The sequence below is a fragment of the Haplochromis burtoni genome, unplaced genomic scaffold (genome assembly GCF_018398535.1).
Source record: "Haplochromis burtoni strain Fernald_Lab_line unplaced genomic scaffold, NCSU_Asbu1 Contig_102, whole genome shotgun sequence".
Classification (NCBI taxonomy): domain Eukaryota; kingdom Metazoa; phylum Chordata; class Actinopteri; order Cichliformes; family Cichlidae; genus Haplochromis; species Haplochromis burtoni.
This window is the reverse complement of record NW_024582463.1, coordinates 478289-506154: the sequence shown is the minus strand read 5'-3', so window position 1 is coordinate 506154 and position 27866 is coordinate 478289. Positions and strand designations below refer to the sequence as shown.

The 27866-nt window shown below is 43.1% G+C and overlaps 1 protein-coding gene across 4 annotated transcripts in view; it reads left to right on the top strand.

Annotated features, from left to right (window-relative positions):
• The window catches only part of dennd4c (DENN/MADD domain containing 4C), a 41701-nt gene extending 14556 nt beyond the window's left edge, over positions 1-27145 (top strand). The window contains exons 3-34 of one of the 4 annotated variants that reach the window (XM_042223119.1): positions 3085-3337; positions 3425-3494; positions 5090-5259; positions 5361-5602; positions 5715-5781; positions 11018-11076; positions 11754-11898; positions 14186-14361; positions 14509-14609; positions 15358-15582; positions 16199-16344; positions 16567-16605; positions 16885-17015; positions 18219-18351; positions 18471-18677; positions 18793-18921; positions 19134-19281; positions 19813-19962; positions 20112-20231; positions 20323-20448; positions 20604-21706; positions 21827-22022; positions 22130-22227; positions 22322-22497; positions 22609-22767; positions 23115-23313; positions 23403-23513; positions 23616-23753; positions 24311-24428; positions 24978-25134; positions 25262-25326; positions 25446-27145. In XM_042223119.1, coding sequence (XP_042079053.1) covers positions 3085-3337; positions 3425-3494; positions 5090-5259; positions 5361-5602; positions 5715-5781; positions 11018-11076; positions 11754-11898; positions 14186-14361; positions 14509-14609; positions 15358-15582; positions 16199-16344; positions 16567-16605; positions 16885-17015; positions 18219-18351; positions 18471-18677; positions 18793-18921; positions 19134-19281; positions 19813-19962; positions 20112-20231; positions 20323-20448; positions 20604-21706; positions 21827-22022; positions 22130-22227; positions 22322-22497; positions 22609-22767; positions 23115-23313; positions 23403-23513; positions 23616-23753; positions 24311-24428; positions 24978-25134; positions 25262-25326; positions 25446-25582 — 5494 coding nt within the window. In that variant the 3' untranslated portion in view covers positions 25583-27145. Of the gene's footprint in view, positions 1-3084; positions 3338-3424; positions 3495-5089; positions 5260-5360; positions 5603-5714; positions 5782-6623; positions 8438-8524; positions 8595-10002; positions 10368-10468; positions 10711-10822; positions 10890-11017; positions 11077-11753; positions 11899-14185; positions 14362-14508; positions 14610-15357; positions 15583-16198; positions 16345-16566; positions 16606-16884; positions 17016-18218; positions 18352-18470; positions 18678-18792; positions 18922-19133; positions 19282-19812; positions 19963-20111; positions 20232-20322; positions 20449-20603; positions 21707-21826; positions 22023-22129; positions 22228-22321; positions 22498-22608; positions 22768-23114; positions 23314-23402; positions 23514-23615; positions 23754-24310; positions 24429-24977; positions 25135-25261; positions 25327-25445 lie in introns of those variants that run through there. The other 3 variants (XM_042223117.1, XM_042223116.1, XM_042223118.1) reach the window with 3 other exon arrangements.
• Positions 27146-27866: the final 721 nt, after the last annotated feature.

Genomic DNA, 27866 nt, shown 5'->3' with positions numbered 1-27866 from the left:
TTCCCTGCTTCCTACTATTATGTTTTAAAAGGGAACTCCAATATATTTCACTTCACGCAGCGAGGTATGCCCTAAGCCTTACTAGCGTCACAGGAAGCCGAACTTTTAATCTACATCTCATCAGCAGCAGCATTTATCCTGTTACCTGAGTGAAGGAGCAGTATCTCATGCAGTAATGCATCTTTCAGAACAGTGATGCAACCTCTTAAGGCATTCACGTTCTTCACACACTTGAGCTTTGTCTAAAGCCTGTTTTGTTTTTTGTTTTTTGTTTTTTTTGTTTTTTTTTTCTCCTGCTAACAAACTGGAGATTCCAGTTACAACTGCCAGCATTCTCCTGCTCCCTCTCTGGAAGATTCCCCTCCTCTCTGCAAAATCAAGACTGGATTAAATAAAAAAACGTCGATCTGGTGCCTCAGACTTTATTTCCATTCTGTAAGGAATCTACTAATGTGATTTCCTCCTCCTAGCTATCGCTTTATAGCCGTGACTCCCTGCACACACAGAAGATTGTATGCAAAGTCATATTTCCTCCATGAGATTGTGCAATCCCCCTCAGCATGCAAATAGAAAAAAAAATAGAAGTAAACTTGTAAAGCTGCTTTGTACTTTCATCATCAGTTGAGACACTTATGCCTCTGATGAGGCTGAATAACAGCGTGGTCTTCTTGCGGGTTACTGTTAACAAATATTTAGACTCCTAATGTAAAATTTGTGAATTTAATACAAAAGCTGTTTGAGAAGATGCTTGCTTTTACTCCACCTTCCGCTTGTCCAGTGAAAGAATAAATGTAAATCTAGTGAAGCGTAAATCATTTATCGCTCCTTCTGTTGTCCAACATTCCCAGCCCGGGGCTCCAGAGCATGACTGCTTACCATGCCCATTAAGACCCTGTTTTTTGTTGCCTAAATGAGAATTTTTCTGGCAACTGTCCTCCCGGCCTCTTTTGATTTGTCCTGCACTCTTTTCAGAATAAATGGAGTGTTTCAGGACTATTATATCTGCAACGGCTGGCTCTACCCATGGATCAAAAAGTGTGTTTTTAGTCCTAGTTTGTAGAGGGTAGGAGTCAAAGCTTTTGGCCTCCCACATGGCATTGTCCAGATGGAAAGGGAGGACATGGAGCATGCTGCTACAGAAGCCCTGCAGTCATGCAAAAAATAAAAAAATCCAACACAGTGGGGCACTGATTGCTTTCCAGACTGCAGCTCTTGGCTGTATGAAATTCAATGTGGGAGCGAGCAGGTCGCAGAGACAGGTAGCGCACAGAACGTTTCAGCTGTAACAAGAGTTTAATCTGTTGTGAGCTGGATACGAAAACCACTTTACTGTCTGGGATGTGAATGAGTCAGCTACTAAGTCTGAATCACATCACTCACTGAAGACAGACTTACCGAGGCTTTAAAGAGAAACCAGAGCTTTCAGAATAAAGTAAGCAGTGCTGACCACACACTGATCCTCTCTGTAAAACAGGAGAACCAGAGATTATTCTTACCACAGAGCCACAGTTTAACCCCTTTATTTAGTGTCTCGCTGGCATACACTTTGTTTCCCATGGGAAGGATGCTTTCATATAGTAGCAGTGCGGTGCTTATGCTTTGTCAGATTTGTGCGCCTGAAGAAATTGTAGTTCCTTGCATTTTAACTACGTAATTGCACTGAAGCAAAGCTGCGTGGAGTTTACAGAAATCAGTCCTTCTGTGTTTTTCTGTAAGCATGTTTCTGACAGCTTACGAGACTCAAAGCTACAGTTACTAGTATAAAACCCTTAGATCAGATAACTCCGCCTGCAGTTCCTGCTCATTTTAGCACCTTTCTGATTATTATTTGGGGTTTACAGCTTGCACGGTTACTGTTTAGGTTGATCAGATTTTAAAAAGCAAACACCTGACTCAGTAGCTGCTCCACACAGCAGAGCATTTAGCAATTAAAGAGGCAGATATCGGTGTAGCCCTAAAGAGGACATAAAGGAAAATGACTCTTTGATTGCTAATGTTTGTTTTTCCATTGTGGAAATATGTTTCCCAAGACTGTGAGCATGTGATGTGTTAATATTTAGTGTGCAGTTTGTGGTGGTAACTCAGAGTGTCCAGATTAACCGTCTATGCAGTTTAGAGAATAATGTGATGTTGTAAGGTGACTTTATATAATGCAGATGGTGATTGAAATCAGGCAGGTTGTTCTAGGTCTTCTTATGAGCAGCACAGGATTCAAGTAGTAGTAAATGTGGTTTTTTTTAAGATGTGGGTAACTTTTCTGTTAGATTGTAGGTTTCTGTCAACTTCAGTCTTCTCTTTTTTTGGGTTTAGCTGCTGTTTGTTATTTCTTATCTATGAAATAATTTAGTTGTTTATCTCTTTTATATCAAATATGTCCTCTTATCAGTTTTGGCGCTGCTCTGTTTGTCATTGTTTTCTGTTGTCTGCGTCCAATCAGGAAATAAAAGTTGTACACGGAAGATGGAAATAGCTAGTAGGCATAGACGTAAGACAGCCGGGAATTTATCCTGTCAATAATTACTTTGGAGGATTCCGTGGAAACCTTCACTTCAGACTGTTAAGATCATTACTTGGAAAATTTACTGCTAGGAAAAATATAACCAACCAGAGAGATGTGCTATTTTTTTTTTCCTTTGGTTTTGCAGGGGGGCAAAGCTGTATTAGCACCCATAGTGTCCCTGCATTCTCTTATTTATGATCTTCTTATCCTTCTATGGTTGTGTAAGTTGTATTTATTTATCACATTGATTGGGAACAGTTCCCTGATTCTTTTCATTGAGTTCCATATCTGTACCTCACATACCAGTGTGGTGGTGCTCTGCTACTTATGAGATGAAGTTGGTGGTGAGTTTAGCCTCTAACTGTGAATGTAAAACTATGTACTGGTCCTCAGTGAGGACAAAAAGTAAATATGCACGAAGACACGTGGCTACAATATGTGTAAAGTGAACTTTAACAGATTAAAGTTGCAGTTTGATTTTGGCAATATTGGATTTGATGAAAAAAAAAAAAAAAAGAAGTAAATAAATAAATATTCAGATGTATTAAACAAAGTAACATTTTTACTTACTCGTTGTCTTTCAGGGTGCTTTATGAAGGTAAGGAGCGTCTCATCCAGGGGTGTGAGGTCATCCAGGCAACACCATACGGACGCTGCGCGAATGTCAACAACAGCTCTGCAACCTCGCAGCGCATCTTCATCACCTTCCGCCGAGCACCACCCGTCCAGCCGCAGAATTCGCTGGCCGTGACGGACATTTGCGTCATCGTCACCAGCAAAGGCGAGACGCCGCCGCACACCTTCTGCAAAGTGGACAAGAACCTCAACTGCGGCATGGTGCGTCTGAATTTAGTTTCTTAGCTCTTTCAGTAGCATCACTCATGAAAGTTCAAATACATAATGAGAGTGTGATTGATCTTTCAGTGGGGCTCCAGCGTGTTCCTGTGTTACAAGAAGTCTGTGTCCGCGTCAAATTCCATCAGTTACAAAGCCGGTGAGTAAAAGTGATCGGTTTCAAAATGCCATCTTCAGCTGCTATCTGTTTCCTGCAGCTGCTGAACAGTGGTTACTGCTGTCACGTTGTTGTGTCCGTCTTCGTGTAATTCAGTTTTTAGTCTTTGATTCATCTGATTTCACCTCACTATCTCTCTCTTTTTTTTCTTTTTATTTTTAAATGATTTGCTCATGTGGTGTTAAAGCTGTTTGCAAGAGCAGGTAGTTAATATATATATATATATATATATATAACTGAAACAATGTTTTGTCTTAGTTAAAACTGTACTGTAATATTATGCAAAACATAAAAGGTTGACAGTAATAGTAAATCAATATATAGTAAATCACTTTGATCATTGTGTTCCTGACCAGTTAGATAATAGTGTTTTAAACGGTAGAAGCAAGCAGAGTGTGTGTGAATGAGAGAGGCACATGTAACCGTTGGTTACACGTGGACTAGTTTAAATACCTGGGTCAGCCATCCAAAGCAACAGACTGTGCACAGGTGAGGTGTGTGTGAGAGTGCAGGCAGGGTGGAGATGGGTGGTGATGCGTGTCAGAGGTGAACTGTGATGGAAGGATTGCAACAAGAGTGAAAGGGAATGTTTACAGGACAGTAGTGAGACCTGCTCTCGTGTATAGTTCAAGGACAGCGGCACTGACAAAAGGATAGGAGGCCGAGCTGGAGGTGGCAAAGCTGAAGATGCTAATGCTTTCATTGACCAGGATGGACAAGATTAGAAACGAGTGTATCGGAGGGACAGTTCAGGTTGAGCAGTCTGGAGACAAACTTGGAGAGCGAGGCTGAGATGGTTTGGACCTGTGCAGAGGAGGGACAGCAGGGACACTAGATATACTGGACAAACAGTGTCCAGGCAGGAGGAAAAGGGGAGGATGTTTTGCAGTCATGAGTCTTTCCAAAATGTGCATTTATGTTAAACACTGATAACAAAACTGCAGCAGCGAGACGTGTTGGGGCATTGTGTGTCGTCACAATGGCCACTGCTTACGTGTTTAGGTCACCTTCAGCGTGTATCGCTGATCTTTGGGTGACATTTTCACTGACTGAAAGCTTCCGCAGCAGTTTGGCCTTCTGAGCGCTGCGTTGCGTAACGTCATCAGGGTTAACATGTGCACACACACCAAACATACACGCCCTGTGGAAACATGCAGGCTGGCTTTATCTTCTGGCCGGCCTTTTTCCTGTGAAGTGGCTGTTTATTCATCTCGGACAACTGCACTTCCTGCCACGCCCTTTTGTGCGTCTGCGCGTGTGTGTGTCCATGCATGACCAGAAGAATGTGTTTTTTCATAGTGACAGACATCAAGTTGAGCTTCTTATTTCCTCAAAATGAATTATACAGGCTGCTGACTGTAAGAGCATCAGAGTTGCAAAATATTGATCTCCCTTTTCTTAAAGGTAAGAGTTTAATCCCTGCAGGGAGACTGGGATTAAAGGCCTGCCTGGAAGTTTGAAGACCTATTCAAACTATTCAATAAACTTAAACGTTACCATGTGTCTTGCTTTGAACGACCACATTGTTTCATCATGTGATTTTTATTTATTTGTTTGTGTGTTATTCTGTGCTCCAGGTCTAATCTTTCGTTACCCAGAAGAGGACTATGAGTCTTTCCCTCTGTCAGAGTCTGTACCTCTGTTCTGTTTGCCCATGGGTGCCAACATCGAGTGCTGGGCACCGAACACTCGTGACCCTCTGCCTGTCTTTTCTACATTTGTCTTAACCGTCTCCTCTGGTGAAAAGGTAAGACATAGCTACCAAAGGAATATTTAAATTTAAGTGTTTAAAACTCTCTGCCGAGCCAAAATGTTTCAAACACTTTAACGTCCACCTCTTGTTGCCAGGTGTATGGATCAGCCATCCAGTTTTACGAGCCATATCCAGCAGATCTGTTGAGCGAGAAGCAGAAGATCCAGCTGGGCCTTCTCACCACGGTGGAGAAGAAGATGATCCCCAACCGGCCTGTGAACACCAATAAATGCATCTGTCTGCTCTCCCGTTGGCCCTTCTTTGAGTGCTTCCGCAAGTTCCTGATGTTCATCTACAAGTTCTCCGTCTCAGGCCCGCACCCACTGCCTATTGAAAAGTAGGAAACTACTTGGCAGCTGTGGAAACTTTCAAAATCATTCATTGGCCACTTTAATGCCAACCTTTTAAAAGGAAACCTCTAACATGAGTTTTATTATTTCCTTCAACAGGCACATCTCGCACTTCATGCACAATGTCTCATTTCCTTCCCCACAAAGACCCAGAATCTTGGTCCAGGTCAGAGTTTTTCTCTCGCTGTCGGTCAAAATAATCAGAGTTTCCACATGTGCAGTACTCTGGGAATGTGAGTATAGATCAGAGTTTCCACATGTGCGAATAAATGTAAATCTAGTGAAGCGTAAATCATTTATCGCTCCTTCTGTTGTCCAACATTCCCAGCCCGGGGCTCCAGAGCATGACTGCTTACCATGCCCATTAAGACCCTGTTTTTTGTTGCCTAAATGAGAATTTTTCTGGCAACTGTCCTCCCGGCCTCTTTTGATTTGTCCTGCACTCTTTTCAGAATAAATGGAGTGTTTCAGGACTATTATATCTGCAACGGCTGGCTCTACCCATGGATCAAAAAGTGTGTTTTTAGTCCTAGTTTGTAGAGGGTAGGAGTCAAAGCTTTTGGCCTCCCACATGGCATTGTCCAGATGGAAAGGGAGGACATGGAGCATGCTGCTACAGAAGCCCTGCAGTCATGCAAAAAATAAAAAAATCCAACACAGTGGGGCACTGATTGCTTTCCAGACTGCAGCTCTTGGCTGTGTGAAATTCAACGTGGGAGCGAGCAGGTCGCAGAGACAGGTAGCGCACAGAACGTTTTAGCTGTAACATCTAAAGGGTTTAATCTGTTGTGAGCTGGATACGAAAACCACTTTACTGTCTGGGATGTGAATGAGTCAGCTACTAAGTCTGAATCACATCACTCACTGACGACAGACTTACCGAGGCTTTAAAGAGAAACCAGAGCTTTCAGAATAAAGTAAGCAGTGCTGACCACACACTGATCCTCTCTGTAAAACAGGAGAACCAGAGATTATTCTTACCACAGAGCCATAGTTTAACCCCTTTATTTAGTGTCTCGCTGGCATACACTTTGTTTCCCATGGGAAGGATGCTTTCATATAGTAGCAGTGCGGTGCTTATGCTTTGTCAGATTTGTGCGCCTGAAGAAATTGTAGTTCCTTGCATTTTAACTACGTAATTGCACTGAAGCAAAGCTGCGTGGAGTTTACAGAAATCAGTCCTTCTGTGTTTTTCTGTAAGCATGTTTCTGACAGCTTACGAGACTCAAAGCTACAGTTACTAGTATAAAACCCTTAGATCAGATAACTCCGCCTGCAGTTCCTGCTCATTTTAGCACCTTTCTGATTATTATTTGGGGTTTACAGCTTGCACGGTTACTGTTTAGGTTGATCAGATTTTAAAAAGCAAACACCTGACTCAGTAGCTGCTCCACACAGCAGAGCATTTAGCAATTAAAGAGGCAGATATCGGTGTAGCCCTAAAGAGGACATAAAGGAAAATGACTCTTTGATTGCTAATGTTTGTTTTTCCATTGTGGAAATATGTTTCCCAAGACTGTGAGCATGTGATGTGTTAATATTTAGTGTGCAGTTTGTGGTGGTAACTCAGAGTGTCCAGATTAACCGTCTATGCAGTTTAGAGAATAATGTGATGTTGTAAGGTGACTTTATATAATGCAGATGGTGATTGAAATCAGGCATGTTGTTCTAGGTCTTCTTATGAGCAGCACAGGATTCAAGTAGTAGTAAATGTGGGTTTTTTTAAGATGTGGGTAACTTTTCTGTTAGATTGTAGGTTTCTGTCAACTTCAGTCTTCTCTTTTTTTGGGTTTAGCTGCTGTTTGTTATTTCTTATCTATGAAATAATTTAGTTGTTTATCTCTTTTATATCAAATATGTCCTCTTATCAGTTTTGGCGCTGCTCTGTTTGTCACTGTTTTCTGTTGTCTGCGTCCAATCAGGAAATAAAAGTTGTACACGGAAGATGGAAATAGCTAGTAGGCATAGACGTAAGACAGCCGGGAATTTATCCTGTCAATAATTACTTTGGAGGATTCCGTGGAAACCTTCACTTCAGACTGTTAAGATCATTACTTGGAAAATTTACTGCTAGGAAAAATATAACCAACCAGAGAGATGTGCTATTTTTTTTTTCCTTTGGTTTTGCAGGGGGGCAAAGCTGTATTAGCACCCATAGTGTCCCTGCATTCTCTTATTTATGATCTTCTTATCCTTCTATGGTTGTGTAAGTTGTATTTATTTATCACATTGATTGGGAACAGTTCCCTGATTCTTTTCATTGAGTTCCATATCTGTACCTCACATACCAGTGTGGTGGTGCTCTGCTACTTATGAGATGAAGTTGGTGGTGAGTTTAGCCTCTAACTGTGAATGTAAAACTATGTACTGGTCCTCAGTGAGGACAAAAAGTAAATATGCACGAAGACACGTGGCTACAATATGTGTAAAGTGAACTTTAACAGATTAAAGTTGCAGTTTGATTTTGGCAATATTGGATTTGATGAAAAAAAAAAAAAAAAGAAGTAAATAAATAAATATTCAGATGTATTAAACAAAGTAACATTTTTACTTACTCGTTGTCTTTCAGGGTGCTTTATGAAGGTAAGGAGCGTCTCATCCAGGGGTGTGAGGTCATCCAGGCAACACCATACGGACGCTGCGCGAATGTCAACAACAGCTCTGCAACCTCGCAGCGCATCTTCATCACCTTCCGCCGAGCACCACCCGTCCAGCCGCAGAATTCGCTGGCCGTGACGGACATTTGCGTCATCGTCACCAGCAAAGGCGAGACGCCGCCGCACACCTTCTGCAAAGTGGACAAGAACCTCAACTGCGGCATGGTGCGTCTGAATTTAGTTTCTTAGCTCTTTCAGTAGCATCACTCATGAAAGTTCAAATGCATAATGAGAGTGTGATTGATCTTTCAGTGGGGCTCCAGTGTGTTCCTGTGTTACAAGAAGTCTGTGTCCGCGTCAAATTCCATCAGTTACAAAGCTGGTGAGTAAAAGTGATCGGTTTCAAAATGCCATCTTCAGCTGCTATCTGTTTCCTGCAGCTGCTGAACAGTGGTTACTGCTGTCACGTTGTTGTGTCCGTCTTCGTGTAATTCAGTTTTTAGTCTTTGATTCATCTGATTTCACCTCACTATCTCTCTCTTTTTTTTCTTTTTTTTTTTAAATGATTTGCTCATGTGGTGTTAAAGCTGTTTGCAAGAGCAGGTAGTTAATATATATATAACTGAAACAATGTTTTGTCTTAGTTAAAACTGTACTGTAATATTATGCAAAACATAAAAGGTTGACAGTAATAGTAAATTCAATATATCAGTAAATCACTTTGATCATTGTGTTCCTGACCAGTTAGATAATAGTGTTTTAAACGGTAGAAGCAAGCAGAGTGTGTGTGAATGAGAGAGGCACATGTAACCGTTGGTTACACGTGGACTAGTTTAAATACCTGGGTCAGCCATCCAAAGCAACAGACTGTGCACAGGTGAGGTGTGTGTGAGAGTGCAGGCAGGGTGGAGATGGGTGGTGATGCGTGTCAGAGGTGAACTGTGATGGAAGGATTGCAACAAGAGTGAAAGGGAATGTTTACAGGACAGTAGTGAGACCTGCTCTCGTGTATAGTTCAAGGACAGCGGCACTGACAAAAGGATAGGAGGCCGAGCTGGAGGTGGCAAAGCTGAAGATGCTAATGCTTTCATTGACCAGGATGGACAAGATTAGAAACGAGTGTATCGGAGGGACAGTTCAGGTTGAGCAGTCTGGAGACAAACTTGGAGAGCGAGGCTGAGATGGTTTGGACCTGTGCAGAGGAGGGACAGCAGGGACACTAGATATACTGGACAAACAGTGTCCAGGCAGGAGGAAAAGGGGAGGATGTTTTGCAGTCATGAGTCTTTCCAAAATGTGCATTTATGTTAAACACTGATAACAAAACTGCAGCAGCGAGACGTGTTGGGGCATTGTGTGTCGTCACAATGGCCACTGCTTACGTGTTTAGGTCACCTTCAGCGTGTATCGCTGATCTTTGGGTGACATTTTCACTGACTGAAAGCTTCCGCAGCAGTTTGGCCTTCTGAGCGCTGCGTTGCGTAACGTCATCAGGGTTAACATGTGCACACACACACAAACATACACGCCCTGTGGAAACATGCAGGCTGGCTTTATCTTCTGGCCGGCCTTTTTCCTGTGAAGTGGCTGTTTATTCATCTCGGACAACTGCACTTCCTGCCACGCCCTTTGGTGCGTCTGCTGTGCGCGCACGCATGTGTGTGCATCCATGCATGACCAGAAGAATGTGTGTGTTTTTTTTCATAGTGACAGACATCAAGTTGAGCTTCTTATTTCCTCAAAATGAATTATACAGACTGCTGACTGTAAGAGCATCAGAGTTGCAAAATATTGATCTCCCTTTTCTTAAAGGTAAGAGTTTAATCCCTGCAGGGAGACTGGGATTAAAGGCCTGCCTGGAAGTTTGAAGACCTATTCAAACTATTCAATAAACTTAAACGTTACCATGTGTCTTGCTTTGAACGACCACATTGTTTCATCATGTGATTTTTATTTATTTGTTTGTGTGTTATTCTGTGCTCCAGGTCTAATCTTTCGTTACCCAGAAGAGGACTATGAGTCTTTCCCTCTGTCAGAGTCTGTACCTCTGTTCTGTTTGCCCATGGGTGCCAACATCGAGTGCTGGGCACCGAACACTCGTGACCCTCTGCCTGTCTTTTCTACATTTGTCTTAACCGTCTCCTCTGGTGAAAAGGTAAGACATAGCTACCAAAGGAATATTTAAATTTAAGTGTTTAAAACTCTCTGCCGAGCCAAAATGTTTCAAACACTTTAACGTCCACCTCTTGTTGCCAGGTGTATGGTTCAGCCATCCAGTTTTACGAGCCATATCCAGCAGATCTGTTGAGCGAGAAGCAGAAGATCCAGCTGGGCCTTCTCACCACGGTGGAGAAGAAGATGATCCCCAACCGGCCTGTGAACACCAATAAATGCATCTGTCTGCTCTCCCGTTGGCCCTTCTTTGAGTGCTTCCGCAAGTTCCTGATGTTCATCTACAAGTTCTCCGTCTCAGGCCCGCACCCACTGCCTATTGAAAAGTAGGAAACTACTTGGCAGCTGTGGAAACTTTCAAAATCATTCATTGGCCACTTTAATGCCAACCTTTTAAAAGGAAACCTCTAACATGAGTTTTATTATTTCCTTCAACAGGCACATCTCGCACTTCATGCACAATGTCTCATTTCCTTCCCCACAAAGACCCAGAATCTTGGTCCAGGTCAGAGTTTTTCTCTCTTGCTGTCGGTCAAAATAAATCAGAGTTTCCACATGTGCAGTACTCTGGGAACATTTGTTGTGATATTTTTGTATTTTTCTGTCACTGATGTTATTTAATGTCCTCTGCAGCTCTCTGCAAACGACACTTTGATCCTCTCCCAGCCTGTGTGTACACCCTTACCGCTCAGGTACCTTGGCCTACTCAATAAATGCATAACAAAGTAATTTCTCTACAAAAAAAAAACATGTTCAGCTAATTCCTGCATCGTTGTCTTTTTTTAAAGCCTTTTTCTGCTGCTACTTCTGCCGTTTTCCGACTGATATGAGTAATTCAGCTACTTTATTTTCCTTTTTGTAGTTCTGGACGCTGCCTTATGCAACCTTGAAACCTCATAAAAATGGTGATTGACGGGCTTTTGTTAAAGCTAGCACCGGCTGCTATTGATATTCAAAGTAATGTGTGCTGCAGTCTCTACAATAGAGATTTAAAGGAGACAGAATTACTGCACAAAAAGCAGTCACTTTTAAGTTGTGGTTATGAAGGCTTTTAAAATGATTGGTTTGTTAGATTATGAAAAAAAGCATCTGAAAACAGAGCGCTTTAGCAAGCAGACAGCGAGATTGTTAAACAATACATTTTATGTTGATGGTGTTATTTTGACTCTGTGCCTGTATTTCTGCCTTTTCCTTGTTTCCCATTTGATTAATTCCGGTTACATTTGGTTACAGACCCAGCAATGAACTCTTCTGTTTCCAAATTCTTTTCCCTTTATTTTCCCCTCTCCTTTTCTTTCCGCTGTGCTTTCCGTTCCCTGTCCGAACTCATCACTTCATTCCTCTCCTCTCTTCTCTCCCTCCGTGCCAGCGGGGCAGACTATGGCACTCTGCTGATGAATCTGGGCTCGGAGAACTGCGCCACACTGCTGCACTTTGTCCTGCTGGAGAGCAAGATCCTGCTGCACTCGCTCCGACCCGCCGTGCTCACCGGAGTGGCCGAGGCTGTGGTGGCTGTGAGTAGGCTCCAACATGCTCTCTCATATTGTCATACTCAAATGTATTCAAATCTACTCAAATAGATATCATTTATTTGCTGGATTGGATTTTAGCAAAGCTTTTCCTGCTTAGTCTGATTATAGTTTTAGATTAGTTTTAATGTCTTTTATTTATGGCCAAAATTCGGATTTTGTTCATTTCTCAGTGTCGACAATTATAATGGCTGAAAACGGGGTGAGAGAAAACAAAAACAAACAAGAGACGAGAGAAACACCCTTCAGCTGTATTATCAGTATTGACGTCGCCTAGTTTGTCCCCCAGAGGGCACTCTGAAACGTCCCTGTTTGCAGCGCTTTTTTTAAATGTCACAAAACAAAAGAACCAGCTGATCCGAGCATAGTCAGGCAGAGTGTAAATGAGTAAATAAACATCCACAAAAAATGTCAATGAAATCTATTTATTTTCATTGTGTCTGAAAGAAAATAACATCTGCCAATTGATCAAAATATTGGATTTTTTTAATCACCACATATCGGTATCCTTCTTAAGAATCCTATATTGGGCTCTAATGAAGAGCTGCCTGTTTTTAGGCAAAGCTGGAAACTTGGATTTGTGTGTTTTCCTCTGCAGGAGTTCCCCTCAGTGCATTTGCTTTGTTTTTGAGTCCATTTAGCTCATATTTGCCTGCAGTGTTTCATTGCCTTTGCTGTCAGTATGGAAAGAAATGAATCATCAGCTTGACCTAGTGCTGACATGCAAAGCGACCACACAGCCACTGTTTCTGCTCATAAATACAGAATATGTCCTGTAAGTGCCTGGGCTGTTTTGAAAATCAGGTCTAATATTAACCATGTGATTAAAATGAAAAACATACACATTAAAAGTCAAGAAAACAACATTATGACTGCAGGCTGTGGTGTCTCAGTTGTGCAGTTGTTTAACTTTTCAATCTGCACATGCAAAACATTGAGACTTGCATTTCCTTGACTTATCTGAACTTTTTAGATAAGAAACATATGGTTAGCACTATAAAGTGTTGCACAATAACATCTCATTAAGGAACACAGCAACAAAAATATATTTGCAAAAGGATTAAATGAATAACACGCTGCAGATGCACTGTTTAACTCCACTGTGTTTGGATAACCCAACACTTTCCTTTAAAGTGACATAAGTAGTAGTCACTATTGTCGAGTCAACATTCATCAGAACTGCAGAGAAGAAAACTGTCTGCTTACTTAAATAAAAACACTAATTAAGAGCTTACAGAATGCACAGCTTGTTATTTAGGCACTCGATGCTCAGACAAGCCTTACATGTACAAGCAGATGGAGAGAGAGATACAGCACAGTGACATAAGCTACATTTAGTAAATGATATATGCTGTATATGTAACAGTATCAGTAATTAGTCAAAGACAGCTCAAATGGTTCACATGGAGGAACTGTAACTATTAGTTTCATTTCCTTTCACTTATGTTTTATGGCTGTAATGAAAGAGCATTAAGATGAGTCAGGTAGAGCAGTTTAATCCAGAAAAGCAGCAGCAAGAAGAGGAACAAGTTTCTGAGCAGTGATGTGAGCAGCACTGCACGTCTTTTTTTATTCATGTAGACACAAAATCAGTAATGGAGCCCGAGTGACGCCTACACTGTAATCAATACTGTAAACATATTCAACTCTCAATAATGTAGCCCTATTGAGTATTGGTAATGGTGGTTTCCACTTATCCATTTATTGCCTAATAATGTTGCAACACAGTACCATGAAGTCCAGACAATGTTAAAGTAAAGCATCTTTCTTTTAGCTGAAAATGCCTGTCATGACTGATTAGAACCGCAAGCTAATGACTTCCTTTTTAAACTTGTGACAATTTTAAATTGCTTTTATAGCTGATCATTACTTTGTGTCTCACATGTCCCTGCCTGCAGGCAGCGTAGTATCCAAATAACTCTGGCATTACTCAGGCTTTTTGAACTTTGAGGGTTTTTTTCACTGAATGTAGTTGCTTATTCTCCAGTTCCAGAAAAGTAAGGATTTCACAATTCTCACAATCAACCCAAATAAGTTTCAGCTGTTACAATAGATCAGTTATGCAAGTGTGACCCCCCCTAAATTTGCCTTATTTACCTTCGGTGTTCAACTTATAGATGTTCTTGAGGGGTGGAGCAATATGAAAAAATGGGCTCGTGAGTAAGGAAAGAAATATGTTGCTGTTGTTTTTGGTTTTTTTACACATGGGAAACCCTTTAAAAACATCTGTTTGGGAGTAATAATCCTGATTCTGGCTTTTGTCTCCTTCCAGATGATTTTCCCCTTCCAGTGGCAGTGTCCCTACATCCCCCTGTGTCCGCTGTCTCTCGCAGGCGTCCTCAACGCGCCGTGTCCATTTATAGTGGGCGTGGACTCCCGCTACTTTGACCTTTATGACCCCCCACCAGATGTTGTTTGTGTGGATCTGGACACGAACACTATCTACCTGTATGTTGTGCTTTGTTGGAGAAAAACACACTTTGTCTTCTACTTTAACAGCTCTCATTATGTTGAATAACTCTTTCCCAGATTTTTGTTTTCAGCTGTCATTTGTTTTTTTCCAGTCTACAAACTTTGTGGTTTTGTATGTTACAGGTCAGATGAGAAGAAACACAGCAACTGGAAGAACCTCCCAAAGAAACCTTGCAAGAGTCTCATTAACTCACTAAGCAACTTGCACCACCAGCTGGCCACTGGTACAAACAGCATCTCATTTGTATAGCAAAACCCGGATCACTTACCTGTTATATCAAGTTACCACAATTAACGTGGACAGGGTTCTTAATCTTTACCTGAACACTGTAAGCTTAAATTACAAAATGCATCATGGTATTCTTTTAGTAAATATGGTAGTCCAAAGCTGAAAATAAAACTATACCTTTAAAAAAAGCTAACAATACGTTACATAATTTTACATAATGGGGAAAAAGCATCTGAACTATATGCTATTTCCTTTTAAAAAACAAATACGCTTTCATATTTTCTTTTCTGGTTGCTCGGTTGATAAAATATCGGAATTATTTTACTATGTCAAATTTTTGATGCAATAAAAAGTACTTACAAGCTAGCTAGCTTAACTGTAAACACTTTTGTCAAAATCCACACTGAGCATGCTCAGTCTCCATTATAAAACAGCTGCAGTTAATGCATTTGATTCTTATCATTCATACGCTGTGCTTATATAGACCTGTCTGAACTTTTTGACAGCACCTGAGGCGTTTTGGTCAGAAAGCTAATGCTAACAGCGTTAGTAACCTCATTGTTCTGTGACTCTCATAATTTTGCATCATTACATTATCTCCATCGTCAAGCATTATTACAGAAAAGTAAATGTGGGGAGACCTAATTAATAAACCTATTATTAATTAAGAGTACATTTAATAAAAGGAGAGAGCTGAGAAATTGATATAAATTATTTAAACTGACCACACTGGCTTGTTTTAGTTTCGCTACGCCCAGTGATGCCGGATGGCTCGGCTGTCGACATGACTCCCATGGACGCGGACTTCACCTGGCACAAGAAAAGGACGGCCCTGGAGATGGAAATCCAAGAGGCCTTCCTTCGTTTCATGGCCTCCATCCTGAAGGGCTACCGCTGCTACCTCAAACCCATCACCCAGGCGCCCTCTGAAAAAACCACAGCTGCAGACTCCCTCTATGACCAACAAGGTAAACACGTGATTCACCAAACACTATGGATTTGTTGATAGCTTCCTGGATCTGTAACCTTTGCATAATTTACAACTTTAATCCAGATGGGCTCAACTCATGCATACTTTTATTGGCATCTCTGTTTCAAGGAGTCAGGTTGACCGAGTGGTTGAGAGGCTGGGCACATTCATATGCCCTTTAGTCTAATTCCCTGCCCTCCCTTCCATGTACTGTAATGGTTTAAAATAGACCATTAAAGGTGTTTTTAGAAATTAATCACCTTTCTCATCAGCCATAAGAGTGTTTGATGCTGGGAAATAGGCTCCTGGCTCCATTTAATTCCCCTCTCAAAGATCAATTTTAGATGATGTGAAAGAGAATCTTCTTCACGCCGCATAGTTTGACACTTTTATAAATAGCTGCACATTGATTTGATGAGGGTCACTCAGGAATAATTAATATAATGAGGCCAAAAGGACAAAACGTCTCATGTTTGTCCTTTTAAGATGCAGTAAAGACTCTAATTTTGTTCTTTGCTAAGTTACGAAATTAACGAGTGACACTGAATTCATAAATTCCGTAAACTGAGATGACCGTGAAGCTGACGCCGCACTCTCTCCTTCCCTTCCTGCAGGGTTCCTCAAAAGCAGAGACCGTGCCCACCAGAAGTTCTACTCCCAGCTCACCAAGACCCAGATATTCATCCGCTTCATCGAGGAGTGCACCTTCGTCAGCGACAAGGACACAGGCCTGGCCTTTTTTGACGATTGCGTCGAAAAGGTGATTACCATCCCGGCATCATGCTGCCTCCAGGCGTGTAAAAAACGCATGCTGGTCTTTGTTGTTTTGTTTTTCTCTTCCGTTGGAGCGTTGCTTCCAGGAACAGGCCTTTGTGTTACAGTGGTTCATTGGCAAAGTAACATTTGTACGCTGGGAGGCTAAGGAAGCCATAATTTCCTTTGATTCATTCTGTTCCCTTCGCTCTCTTCCCTCTACTTGCAGCTTTTTCCCTCTGATAAAATCACCGACAAGGGCACCAAGGTAATTGCTAATAATGTAATCAGATTTCCTTGCACCTTTTTTTCCCCCCTCTTCATATATTTTAATTTCCCCCTATCTGATGAATGCATTCAGTCAAGAGGCATGGATTTTTCCTGCTTTTCCTCTAACTTAATCACAATCAAATAAGCATGCTTTACTGCTTAATTACAAAAGTTTTATAGAGTATCCTTGTAACCTAGTTTATTTACTGGTATCAGACAGGAAATGGTCTACAGTCTGTGTTGTTTTCTAAATCTCTGGATGTGATCCCCTCTGCAGGTTGAAGGAGAGTCATCTGAGGACACAAGACTGCTGGAGCTGGATGAGTCTCAAAAGAGTGAGCACACAGTCTTTGTAATGCCTCCTGAGCCTCCAGTAGATGATGGACCGGATCCTGCTCCTCAGTACACGTAAGACTTGTAGTGCTTTAAGCGTACACTCCACAAAATTATAGTAACACTTTAAAAACACATCAGAGCTCAATAGGGGAAAAATCATGCTGAATGTCAACACCGATATGGGCATGTGATCAGTCTACAGAGGGCTGAATTCCAAGACGCCCCCAAAAATCACAGTGATAAAATGATGCAGCAGGAGAGTCCATTTGTGCTTACATGTGTGCCTGAGAATGTCAGGGGAGTGCTCATAATAAGAAAACGGATGGTGCATCGGTGAGCTCCTGGACAGTTTGAGGTGCAACCTGGTGGTGTTGGATGGACTGAAACATAATGTCCCAGAGGTGAATTTAGGTCAGGCGAGTATGGGGGCCCGTCATTTCTTCATCCTCCAGGAGCTGCCTGCATATTCTCCCCACATGAGACCATGAGCACCGGGAGGAACCCAGGACCCCCTGCACCAGTGTAGGTTCAGACAATGGATCCAAGGATTTCATCTCAATACCTAATGGCACTCAGGGTGTTGTTGCCTAGCCTGCAGAGGTCTGTGTGTCCCTCCACTGATATGCCTCCCCAGATCATCGCTGACCCACCACCAAACTGGTCATGCTGAATGATGTTACAGGCAGCAAAATGTTCCCCACTGCTTCGTCAGACCCTTTCACATCTATCACGTGTGCTCAGGGTGAATCTGCTCTCATCTGTGAAAAGCACAAGGTGCCACTGGTGGACCTGCTAATTCTGGTATTTTATGGCAAACTTAATCGGGCTCCAAGGTGCAGATACCGCTCCTGCTGATGGGTTAAGGACCTTCTGTGGCCCTATCCAGCTCTCCTAGAGTTAACTGCCTGTCTCTTTCTGCCAGCGGTATTAATGTGTCAACCTGGAGGAGTTGAACTACCTGTGCAAACTCTATAGTGTCTATGCATTGCCTCATGCTAACAGCAGTGACACTGACCCTAGCTAAATGCAAAACTAGTGAAAAAACTATCAGAAAAGAAGAGAAGTGGCCTCCATCTGTAAAACCATTCCTGTTTTTAGGGTTTTCTCGTTGTTGTCCCTCTAGTTCACCTGTTGTTAATGTCATTAACACCAAAGCAGCTGAAACTGAGTAACAACCCCCTCTGTTACTAAACCGATCAGATCAATATCCAACAAGTTAAACTGACTTGATGCTATACTCTGGTTTAAAAGTGTTCCTTGCTTTACATTCTGCAGGTATAAAGGGTTCCCCAAACTGCAGTTAAATCTATTTGACCGTCCAAGAGAGTTACGTCCAGCGCTCAGCACCAGAGCAGCAGGGGCCAGTCTGTCCAGCAGCCCTGCACTACTAGCAAAGAGGACAAAGCAAGTACGTACTCACACTATCATCCTCACCAGAAGTAGGAACGATACCTGCTTTGACCATGCTCTTCACCCTTTGTCTTTATCAACGTGTTCATCTGACGTGTGCCCGTACTGCTCCTCTAGGAGGTCAAGCTCGCATACAAGATGGCAAAGCGTTTCTACTCCAACCCGCCTCTGTGGGCCCGCTGTCTGTTCAGTCACTGCTACAGTCTGTGGTTCATCTGCCTGCCAGCAGCTGTACGGATGGCCAAGTCAAAGACTCGGGCAATGCAGCAGGCGTACAACATCCTGTTGAAGATGAGAACCACTGAGGTGGAGATACTGGATGAGGTACGTTCACATTTTGTAGGAATATGTTTAGATTATCACTTCTCTTTAGATTTTTGGAATTTCATAGACAATGGAAAACATATAAAGTAGTGATCATGTGTTTGTCTGCTGTCAGGTGTGTTACAGAGTGATGATGCAGCTCTGCGGCGTGTGGGGTCTGCCTGTGATGGCTGTGCGAGTCCTGGTTGAGATGAAGAAAGCTGGAGTCCATCCCAACGCCATCACATATGGATACTACAATAAGGTTTACATATATGGCTTATCACTTTAACATCTGAAGTGTGTGTGTGTGTGTGTGTGTGTGTGTGTGTGTGTGTGTGTGTGTGTGTGTGTGTGTGTGTGTGTGTGTGTTGTGTGTGTGTGTTGTGTGTGTGTGTGTGTGTGTGGTCTTGCTGTTATGCTGGTTTATGGGATTTATTAAGCAATCCCATCTCATCCTTCATCTGTTCTGCGCAGGCTGTCTTAGAGAGCCCGTGGCCCAGCCGGAACCAGAGCGGCCTGATCATGTGGACCAAGTTGCGCAACGTCCTTCGTGGAGTCACGCAGTTTAAATACGGTTTAAACCGCACATCTTCTGAGAAGGGATCAACGCTGACTGCCACAGGTGTGACTCAAATGTACAGGGCTGTGTTCCTCTCGTTCCCTTTTCTTGCTCTTTTCTTGCTTTTTTACCTCTTCTAAGCAGGTTATATGATTGGTTTGTTTGTTTACCTGTTAGCAGGGTTACTTAAACTAGTGCTGTCAGCGTTAATCTTGTTAAAATGACGTTAACGCCATAACCGCATTAACGCGGCAAATCTTGGTTAGCGAGTTAATGCGGATCGTCCCATGTGTGGGGCTGCACGGCGTTAGCTCGTTAGCGCCGTCCATCCCCACGCACAGGGCGATCGGCGTTAATGCGGTTATGGCGTTAACGTCATTTTAACAGCACTAGTTAAAACCTGAAACTTTATCAGACAAGAGGCTGACTCTACTTAGAAGTTATAGGACACTTCTTATCATAGCTTCATGATTACATATAAATTGGAATTTTAAAAAAATTATGACATTAACTTGATGTTAACTAGAAAATATCAGAAGTCTGCTGCTATACCAGATACAATCTACTCATGTTTCTTCCTGCGTCCTTCTTTAGGTGCTCCAGTAGCTGCCTCAGCAGTCACTGATGCCGACTGTTTGAGTCATGGAAGTGCAGACAGCTCGAGCGAGGTCAACGGTGAGGAGAACAGTGTATTTGCCCCCAGCCATGACATGGAAGACGTAGCAGATAACCACTGCAGCGCAGGTACTGATTCCCAAAGCATCAGCTCTCTGTAACCCAAGGTTCAGCTGAGTCTCTGAGGAACAAAAACAAAAGCTTTCTTAAAAGCGTACATTTGTGATTACAGCTGTGTTTGTGTTTTGTTTTTTGTTTTTTTATTCTGTGCTCTCCAGAGAGACAGTGTGATCAAGGATATGGCTCCAAGGATGAGCTGCACCAGGAGTTGGCTGAACCGTTGCACGCTGCCCTTCCGCCGGCTGATGAGAGAAACGATACCAAAGCACAGCATAATGGTAAGAAAGGCCCAGCCTCAGGCATTCACCTCCAGTATTGTGTTGTATGCACCACAAACCACAACTTTTATTTTTGTTTCTTTTTAACCAGGAGGGGACATAGCTGGCTCAGTGGACAGTGCAGTAGCAGTGGGAGAGCCCCACAGTCCTGTCGATGGGTTGCCGCATGTCCACAGTATTGTTAGGCTGTCCACGGGAAGCTTTGACGGAGAAACAGGTAAGAAAGTACAATTAGCTCAAATACTTTAAAGGTTTTGGTGGAAATTCTGTGAAATTGGCATCACCTTTGAATTTGTAAAGATTATTTGTTCCTGTTTCAATTAAGCTACATAAATGTAATTGTTGCACTACAATAACTGTATCTGTGTGCAGGTAAAGGGAAGCTGTTCAGGAGACACAGCAAGAACGATAACGTGTCACTTACCGATGACGATCCCTCGCTGCCGTCCCCGGCCGTAGCTCACCAGTCTCAGCATCAGCGGCAGAAATCCTTCTCTGAACGCAGCTGCAGCTTCAGCGCTGAAACTCGTGCTGGAATGCTCTCTGAGGCAGGCATGGACCACATGGCCAGCCGAATGGGCGCTGATGCTCGTATCCTAGCTGGAGTCCTCTCAGGAGGTCAAAGCCCACCCCCTAATATTGTGCCCAAACCACTTTTTAAAGACTTGGAGGAAGAGCCTGAGGAAAATCAGGGGTTGAGGCTTAAAAAGCTTCCAGAAGAAGAGGACCCAGAAACTGCAGAAGAAAGAAAGACAGATGACAAAGAGCTGAAGGGTACCGAAGTAAATAGGGAGAAACAAGTAAGAACAAACACTGAAACTAATGAAGATGATTCTGGAGTGCGAGGACCCATTTTGGAGAGGGCCGACGTGGAAGTGGGAGCTGACCCGCTGTCACGTCTGGTGTCAGAGAGCGAAGAGTCGGCCTCTGTCAACAGTCAGGAACCGCCACGCTCCGTGCCTGCTGTGGTGTCCCGTAACCTGGCTGAGGAGATCGAGCTCTACATGAGCTTGAAAACCCCGCTGGGTACCAAATCCTCCAGCATGGAGCTCCAGCAGCCGCAGGTAGACTCCACGGATGCACCTCAGCCCAAACAGACTCTGGAGCGCAGGTCCAGCCTCCCGGTGCCTCCTGTGAAAACCCCAACTGGCTCACCGAGCAACACCCCCAAACGCAGCCCCAGCACTGTAACCCGCTCCAAGACTTTTGCAGTAAAGACAAAGACGCCTGCGAGCTCTACAGCGAGCTCTACAGCGAGCCCGGGCCAGCGATCGTCCTCACTGACCGCACTGGTCAAGTCCTCTCAGGGGGGGTCGCTGGGCTCGGTCTTTAACACCATTTCAGGTATCAAGATGGACACGTTCTTAACAGGACCTAAAATCGATGTGCTCAAGTCAAGCATGAAGCAGGCAGCAAACGTGGCCAGCAAAGTGTGGGGGGCAGTGGCATCTGCTTACGCCGATTCAGATGATGAGGTGAGGGTCATTAAAGGGTCATTCCAGACATTTTAAGCAGTTTAACATCTGATCTGATGGAACAGGTGTGTCAGCCTGTTCTGCATAAAAGCGAAGATTTAAGGTAACTTTTCTCTACAGGATGAAGCTCAGGCTGGTGGCGGCGGCTTCCCAGCTCGTCTGGATGAAAATATGCTGGCTGCACATGACTTGGATGACAGTCCTGAGAGAAAAGGCATCCCAGGTTTGGTGGCTAATGGTCTGAACCAGAGCTGCACCAGCCTGGGCGGCAGCAGCAGCGGCAGCAGTGACACGGGCCGAGGGACCACACAGACACGTAAGCACTGACTCTCTGATGTAAATGAAGAAGCAAGGGAGGGGCAGTGAAGTACTGCTTAGGCCAGTGATGCCAGCTTTCAATATTGTTTTCATGTCGGCCTGCAGATCTGATTCCAGGGCGCCCGGGCAGAGGTCCTGACTCTGAGCAAAGCTCCTCGCATCACGCCTCCTCCTCGAGTATTTTCCAGAACTGTGCACTGGAGGTAGGACATGCATGAACAGAGTCTCTGTTTGTGCTGCACTCTCACTGCTGATGTTTAAAATACAGCAGGGTTTGACGCGTTATCCCACTTACAGGTGCTGATGTCCAGTTGCTCCCAGTGTCGCTCCTGTGAAGCGCTGGTGTACGACGAGGAGATCATGGCAGGCTGGACGGCTGATGATTCCAACCTCAATACCAACTGTCCTTTCTGTCAGACGGTCTTTCTTCCCTTATTGCACATCGAGTTTCACGACCTGCGCACGATGACCGGGTAGGAAACTGTCAGATGAGATTTTTTATTTTTCCTGTGTTGTAAAACACAAACATATTCTTTGTGGCAACTCAAATTTAAATATCCCTGTTCTTTTATTTTCTCTTTAAGGTTTTATGTGAATCCCAGTGCCTCAGGGGACAGCATCCACAGCACAAGCGCTCACCCCACAGCTAGCAGCGCGGCTGACATTAAGACACCAGACCTTATCACTTTCGCTGAAGATGAACCGAGGGAGACCGCTGAAAATACTCCAGGAGCACAGAAGAGGTACAACTTCATCTGAGTACCCTGTATGCACCTCAGGTTGCATGCACGAGGAGATGCATTTGCATGTTTGTTTAAATCTTCAGCACCGCCTTACTAGTGTTTTCATAGTAAATGCCATCTAGTGTTAGAAACTACCACTAGATGGCAGCATAGATCTTCTAATATGATCTTGGTGCCTTTTACTTGGTGACTGAGAACAAAAAGTTATTGGAATAAACTTTAATAACAAAAATAATAATTGTTGTTGTGGATCATTGCATTATTGTAAGGTCTTTACCTTATAATATAAAGTGCTATATAATGCTAATGTTTTGGTGCTATATAAATAAGTGAATTGTTGTTTCCAGTTTGATTCCAGGGCCGGTACAGTCAGATCCCCTGGGTCTCCTGGAGCACCAGGCAGCATGTAAGCAGCAGAAAGGCACCGGGACATCTTTGACACGTAGCAACAGTGTTGGAGGACCTCTGCAAAGCCTGGACTATTCTCAGAGACCTGGACATGGTGTTTCCACCACCAGCCTTCCCTGCAGTTTGCAGGAAGTGCAAGTCAGTGCCTCCTTTCTGTTCCAAGCCTTCACTGACAGTAGTGCTTTTACCCTCATGGAGTCAATGAGTGGAATTCTGTGTGTTTACAGGACGGCATGGGGACAAAGCGGCCAAATCCCAAACCAGTGTCTGTGCCGTACCTCAGCCCTTTGGTACTGCGCAAGGAGCTGGAAACCTTGCTGGAGAATGAGGGAGATCAGGTATAAATATAAAGACATTCTCTCATGGTTTGATGTGTATAGCAAGTGTCAGCCAGCAGATTCAAGATCCTTTGAGTTACACTTTGTGGTTTATCTGTCCAGGTGATCTACACCCACAAGTTCCTCAGCCAGCACCCAATCATTTTCTGGAACCTGGTGTGGTATTTCCGCCGCCTGGACCTGCCCTCTCACCTGCCTGGTCTCATCCTCACTTCTGAACACTGCAACAACGGAGTGCAGGTTAGACATAACATCTGGTTAAATGCAGTTTTCTCTTCTTCTTCTATGCTTTCCAATCTCAAGGTATGCACTATTGTCCACAGGAACTTGTACCAGGAACTAGGAGCTTTTATACCAGAGTGTAGATTAGTTTCAGAACATTGGGTCATGGAATATTTTAGCTATTTCACAATAGCTGGTAAAAAGTATTCTTGCTCTGTGGTGTGCTGCTTTTTTACTGTTTTTAAAGATTAAAAAAAAAAATCTCCTCAATCGCTCTCATCTTTATATTCTTTGTTGTTGTAAGAAAACTGTGACATCATCCATCAGGTGGGCATACAGTAGAGGACTACGTCCAAATGAAGCTGTGAGGAATGTTCATATGAAACTGACCCACACATAAAAGATGAAATGCTGTGACTGTAATAGACTGAAGCCAGCAGTGATGTGCACACCACCTATAAGAAGGCTTCAGTCATCTAGACCCAACACAGCAAACTCATTCCTTTACAGAGGATGTCCTGTAATTAGCGAGCACCATGTAAGCTGTGCTATAATGTCATGGTTTATTCTTGCAGCTGCCTCTGACGTCACTGCCACAGGACAGTAAGCAGGTGTACGTACAGCTCCTGTGGGACAACATCAACCTGCACCAAGAACCCGGAGAACCACTTTACCTGCTCTGGAGGACCTTTTGTGAGTGTGAAGACGGACATTATCAGTTATTGTCCATCAGTATAGTGTCAAGTGTAGAAGCTGTATTTGCAGATTGAATTGTGAGCTTTCAGATTATTGGGTTGCGCTATACTGCATAATCACCACTGGGGGGCGCAAGTGTTCAGCCTTTAAACCTCAAGCAAACACATTTTAGTTCACATTGAGAATGAAGTATTGATTTAAAAGGTACCCCCCCCCCCAAAAAAATTAAGTCAAAGATGTTTTTTTAAATGTAAAGTAAATAACGAAAGGACTTAAGACCATACATGTATCTACTAAAAAACACTGAACCTCAGTGACCTTGACCTTGAGGTTAAAGGTCAAATTTTCTGAAAATCTTGTCAATCTAATAACTTTGGAATGAGACAAAAAGGGATTTTATAATTGATACCTTCGGTGCATGTATTAGGAGATTGAGGGGTATTTTTGTTAAAGTGTCACTGCTGAGCAGAACAGATCAGATTGGAGGCTCTTTGCTAAAAGAATATTTCAGCAGATTCTCTGATGCTTTGGTGTTTGTGCTCCCAGTGGAGAAGAGGGGAACTCTGGGGCCAACAGACCACCAGGAGAGCCGCACTCTCCTCAACACCATTGTTCGCAACATCCAGACCAACGACGTCTACGGGCCGATCAACCTGCTGATCCGAGAGATCAAACGGCGTCCAGAAGGGCTCAAACGACAGAGGTCAGTTCTGCTCGTTCACCTCTACTCACCGTTTCATATTTAGTCTTTCTTTAAGCTCTTAGTTGTGATTTTTGCTGCAGTGCATTAGAAAAGTGTCTGATGCCTGGTGTGTGTGAATGTCTCACAGGAGCGTCTATAGAGAAATACTGTTTCTGTCACTGGTGGCTTTGGGACGGGAGAACATCGACGTAGGTGAGTGAGATTAACTAGTGATGTCAGCTGTGACCTCTAGTGTGCTGTAAGAGTTTGAAGGTGATGAAAAGCGATGACGTGAAACGTTGCTAACTCATATCTGTGTCGTCATCATGCAGAGGCCTTCGACAGAGAGTACCACAGCGCATACAACCAGCTGAGCGCGGAGCAGCGCAAGTCTCTGCACTGCATCGATCGCCCGCCTACTCCCAGCGTCCAGTGGTGCCTTAAATGTTTTGGAGCACCTTTCGTCTGAACTGATCCTCTCAGCAGCAGAGACACAAACTCTTACTGTTCCTGCTTCAACTTTGGGGAACAGGGAGACTTTCGGACATCTCCAGCTGGACGAACATGGTACTGCTTCCTCCGTTTGCCTTGGAAGATGACGTTGGCCGTTTCATGTTTCTTTGCTTTGCTTTAAAGAGGTTTTCCAAGCAGCTGCCTAAAAGTGGAACTGTTGTTGTAAACTTCCTGGAAAGCTGTATTGAATCTCTTCAGACTAGTTGAGTTGCTTTTCCTTACAGAAGCTGTATAAAGCGATTGATCACTGTACAGAATATCTGTGTGTGTGCATGTCAGCAGCTTTGCTCGTAGCCTTTTGCCTCCTTAAATCTGTCGTAGCTATACTCGTATCAGCTCTGTGTGAGACGGTGTACAGACTCTGACTCTAACTTTGTGCACTTTCTGAAGAAGAGTAAGTAAATCAAGTTCACCTGACTTTTTGTACAGTTTAAGGAAATCTCAGTCGAGGTTGCATTTTTGTCAACAACCCTGGTTGTTGTGATCAGAGTCTTAATGAATGTTCACATGTACAGGCTCACACTGGGGCTCTGTGTAGCTTTGTGTTGGAGCATCACATTTAAATGGGAGAGGGCTGAGGCTTTGGACAATCACTAATTATCAATCACTAAAATAGATTCATAACATTCCAGATGCCCTGTGCTCAAAGCAGGAGTATTGATCTCTGTGATAACATGTGTGACAGCAGCTGTTTGGAAAGTAGAGATCATGAAAAACGAAGACATCAATCTGAAGCATGAAGGTGCCACACCACTGATTAAAAACATCAGAGGAACACAGACAGCAGAGGTGTGCTGGCTTCAGTCGGCCTTTTTAAAGCTGCATTTTTAACAGTAACATACTGTGTTTGTTCAGCTAACATGTCTTATTCTGATCATAACTCAGAGCTGTGACTCTCATTCTCTACTCTAGCACAGAGTGAACCGCGACGGTTCAGACAGCATCTCTTTTATGGTTTACATAAAAGTGCAGAGGGCTCTTGATGAGTGCTGAAACTGTGTCAGGACAGAAGGCCTTTGATATTTGACATTCCACTAAAACAGTGAAACAGGCAGGAAAACAAAGTGCTGCGATGAATTGTTGGGTAAAGATGGACCTGTGTGTTGACTTGAGTGTGAGTGTGGCGCTGTACTTGTACAGATGAGAAAATGTGTTGTAAAATATTCCATTTGCACTGCATAGATTAGAACCTGCTCTTAACCCACAATATTAACAATTTACACCATTTTTCATCCAGAAAAAAAATCTCAATTATTTATTTTTGTATTGTTGACATTTGGATTGCAGCTGCTGTGCTAACTTAGAGGTTTTATAACTAGCTGCCCCCGTTTTCCCCTTGAATCCGTGTTAGGGGACTCCAGCCGGTGTTGATTTAGTAAATCTCCTCTTGGAGGATGTACAGAAAAGTTTTTTAAAGATAGCAGGTGAAATGTTCTCTTACTGTCCTGTGGAAAGGAAATGAATGTCTACACATAAGTGCGCTGCAATAAATGAGTTTGTGAACTGATTGACAATGAAATGTGTCCTTTTTTTATCTTTGTGTTAAGAAGAGTTTGTATTTATTGCCACATTTCAAAATGTGCCTTTGTAACACAGCTGTAGTTCATTTCTCTTCATTTCTGTTTTCATGGAAAAAGATGTAATCTTCCTGTCATCCAGGAAATCCCATTTCTCCCAAAAGATCCATCCACCCATCCAGTTTTAGGGTTGTCTGGGGCTCGAGCTTATCCTATCAGAGGTATCCCCTGGATGATGATCGGCAGTCTTTCGAGCCTTTTGAGCTCACACAGAGACAGACAACCATTCATACTCACATTCACACCTATGGGAAATTCAGAATAACCTGAATTTTAAAAAACCTGACTTTTTTTAAATACAAATACTTGTAGGTATGTGTGTGTTAGATGTTTTTCCAAAAGCCAATAAATAAAAAAACAAAACACACAAAAAAAACACAAGTTTTCTTTACTTGTTATTAATTCATGCACTCATTTTCACTCTAGACCCTGGAGAAGTAGCCAGTAATAAAATGTTTGTGCGGTTGTTCTTTCTTTGTTTTTGGTCACCTTTTCTAACTTTAGTGTGCCCTGTTGCAAGACGATTGAAACAAACCTACTAAAAGTAATAAAGTTCATCTTAAATATTAAGCCATGCCAGTACCCTTGTTAGCTTCTTAACAAGGACTATAAATACCTTGGAGTACACATTGACAATAAACTGGACTGGGCTAAAAACACCAC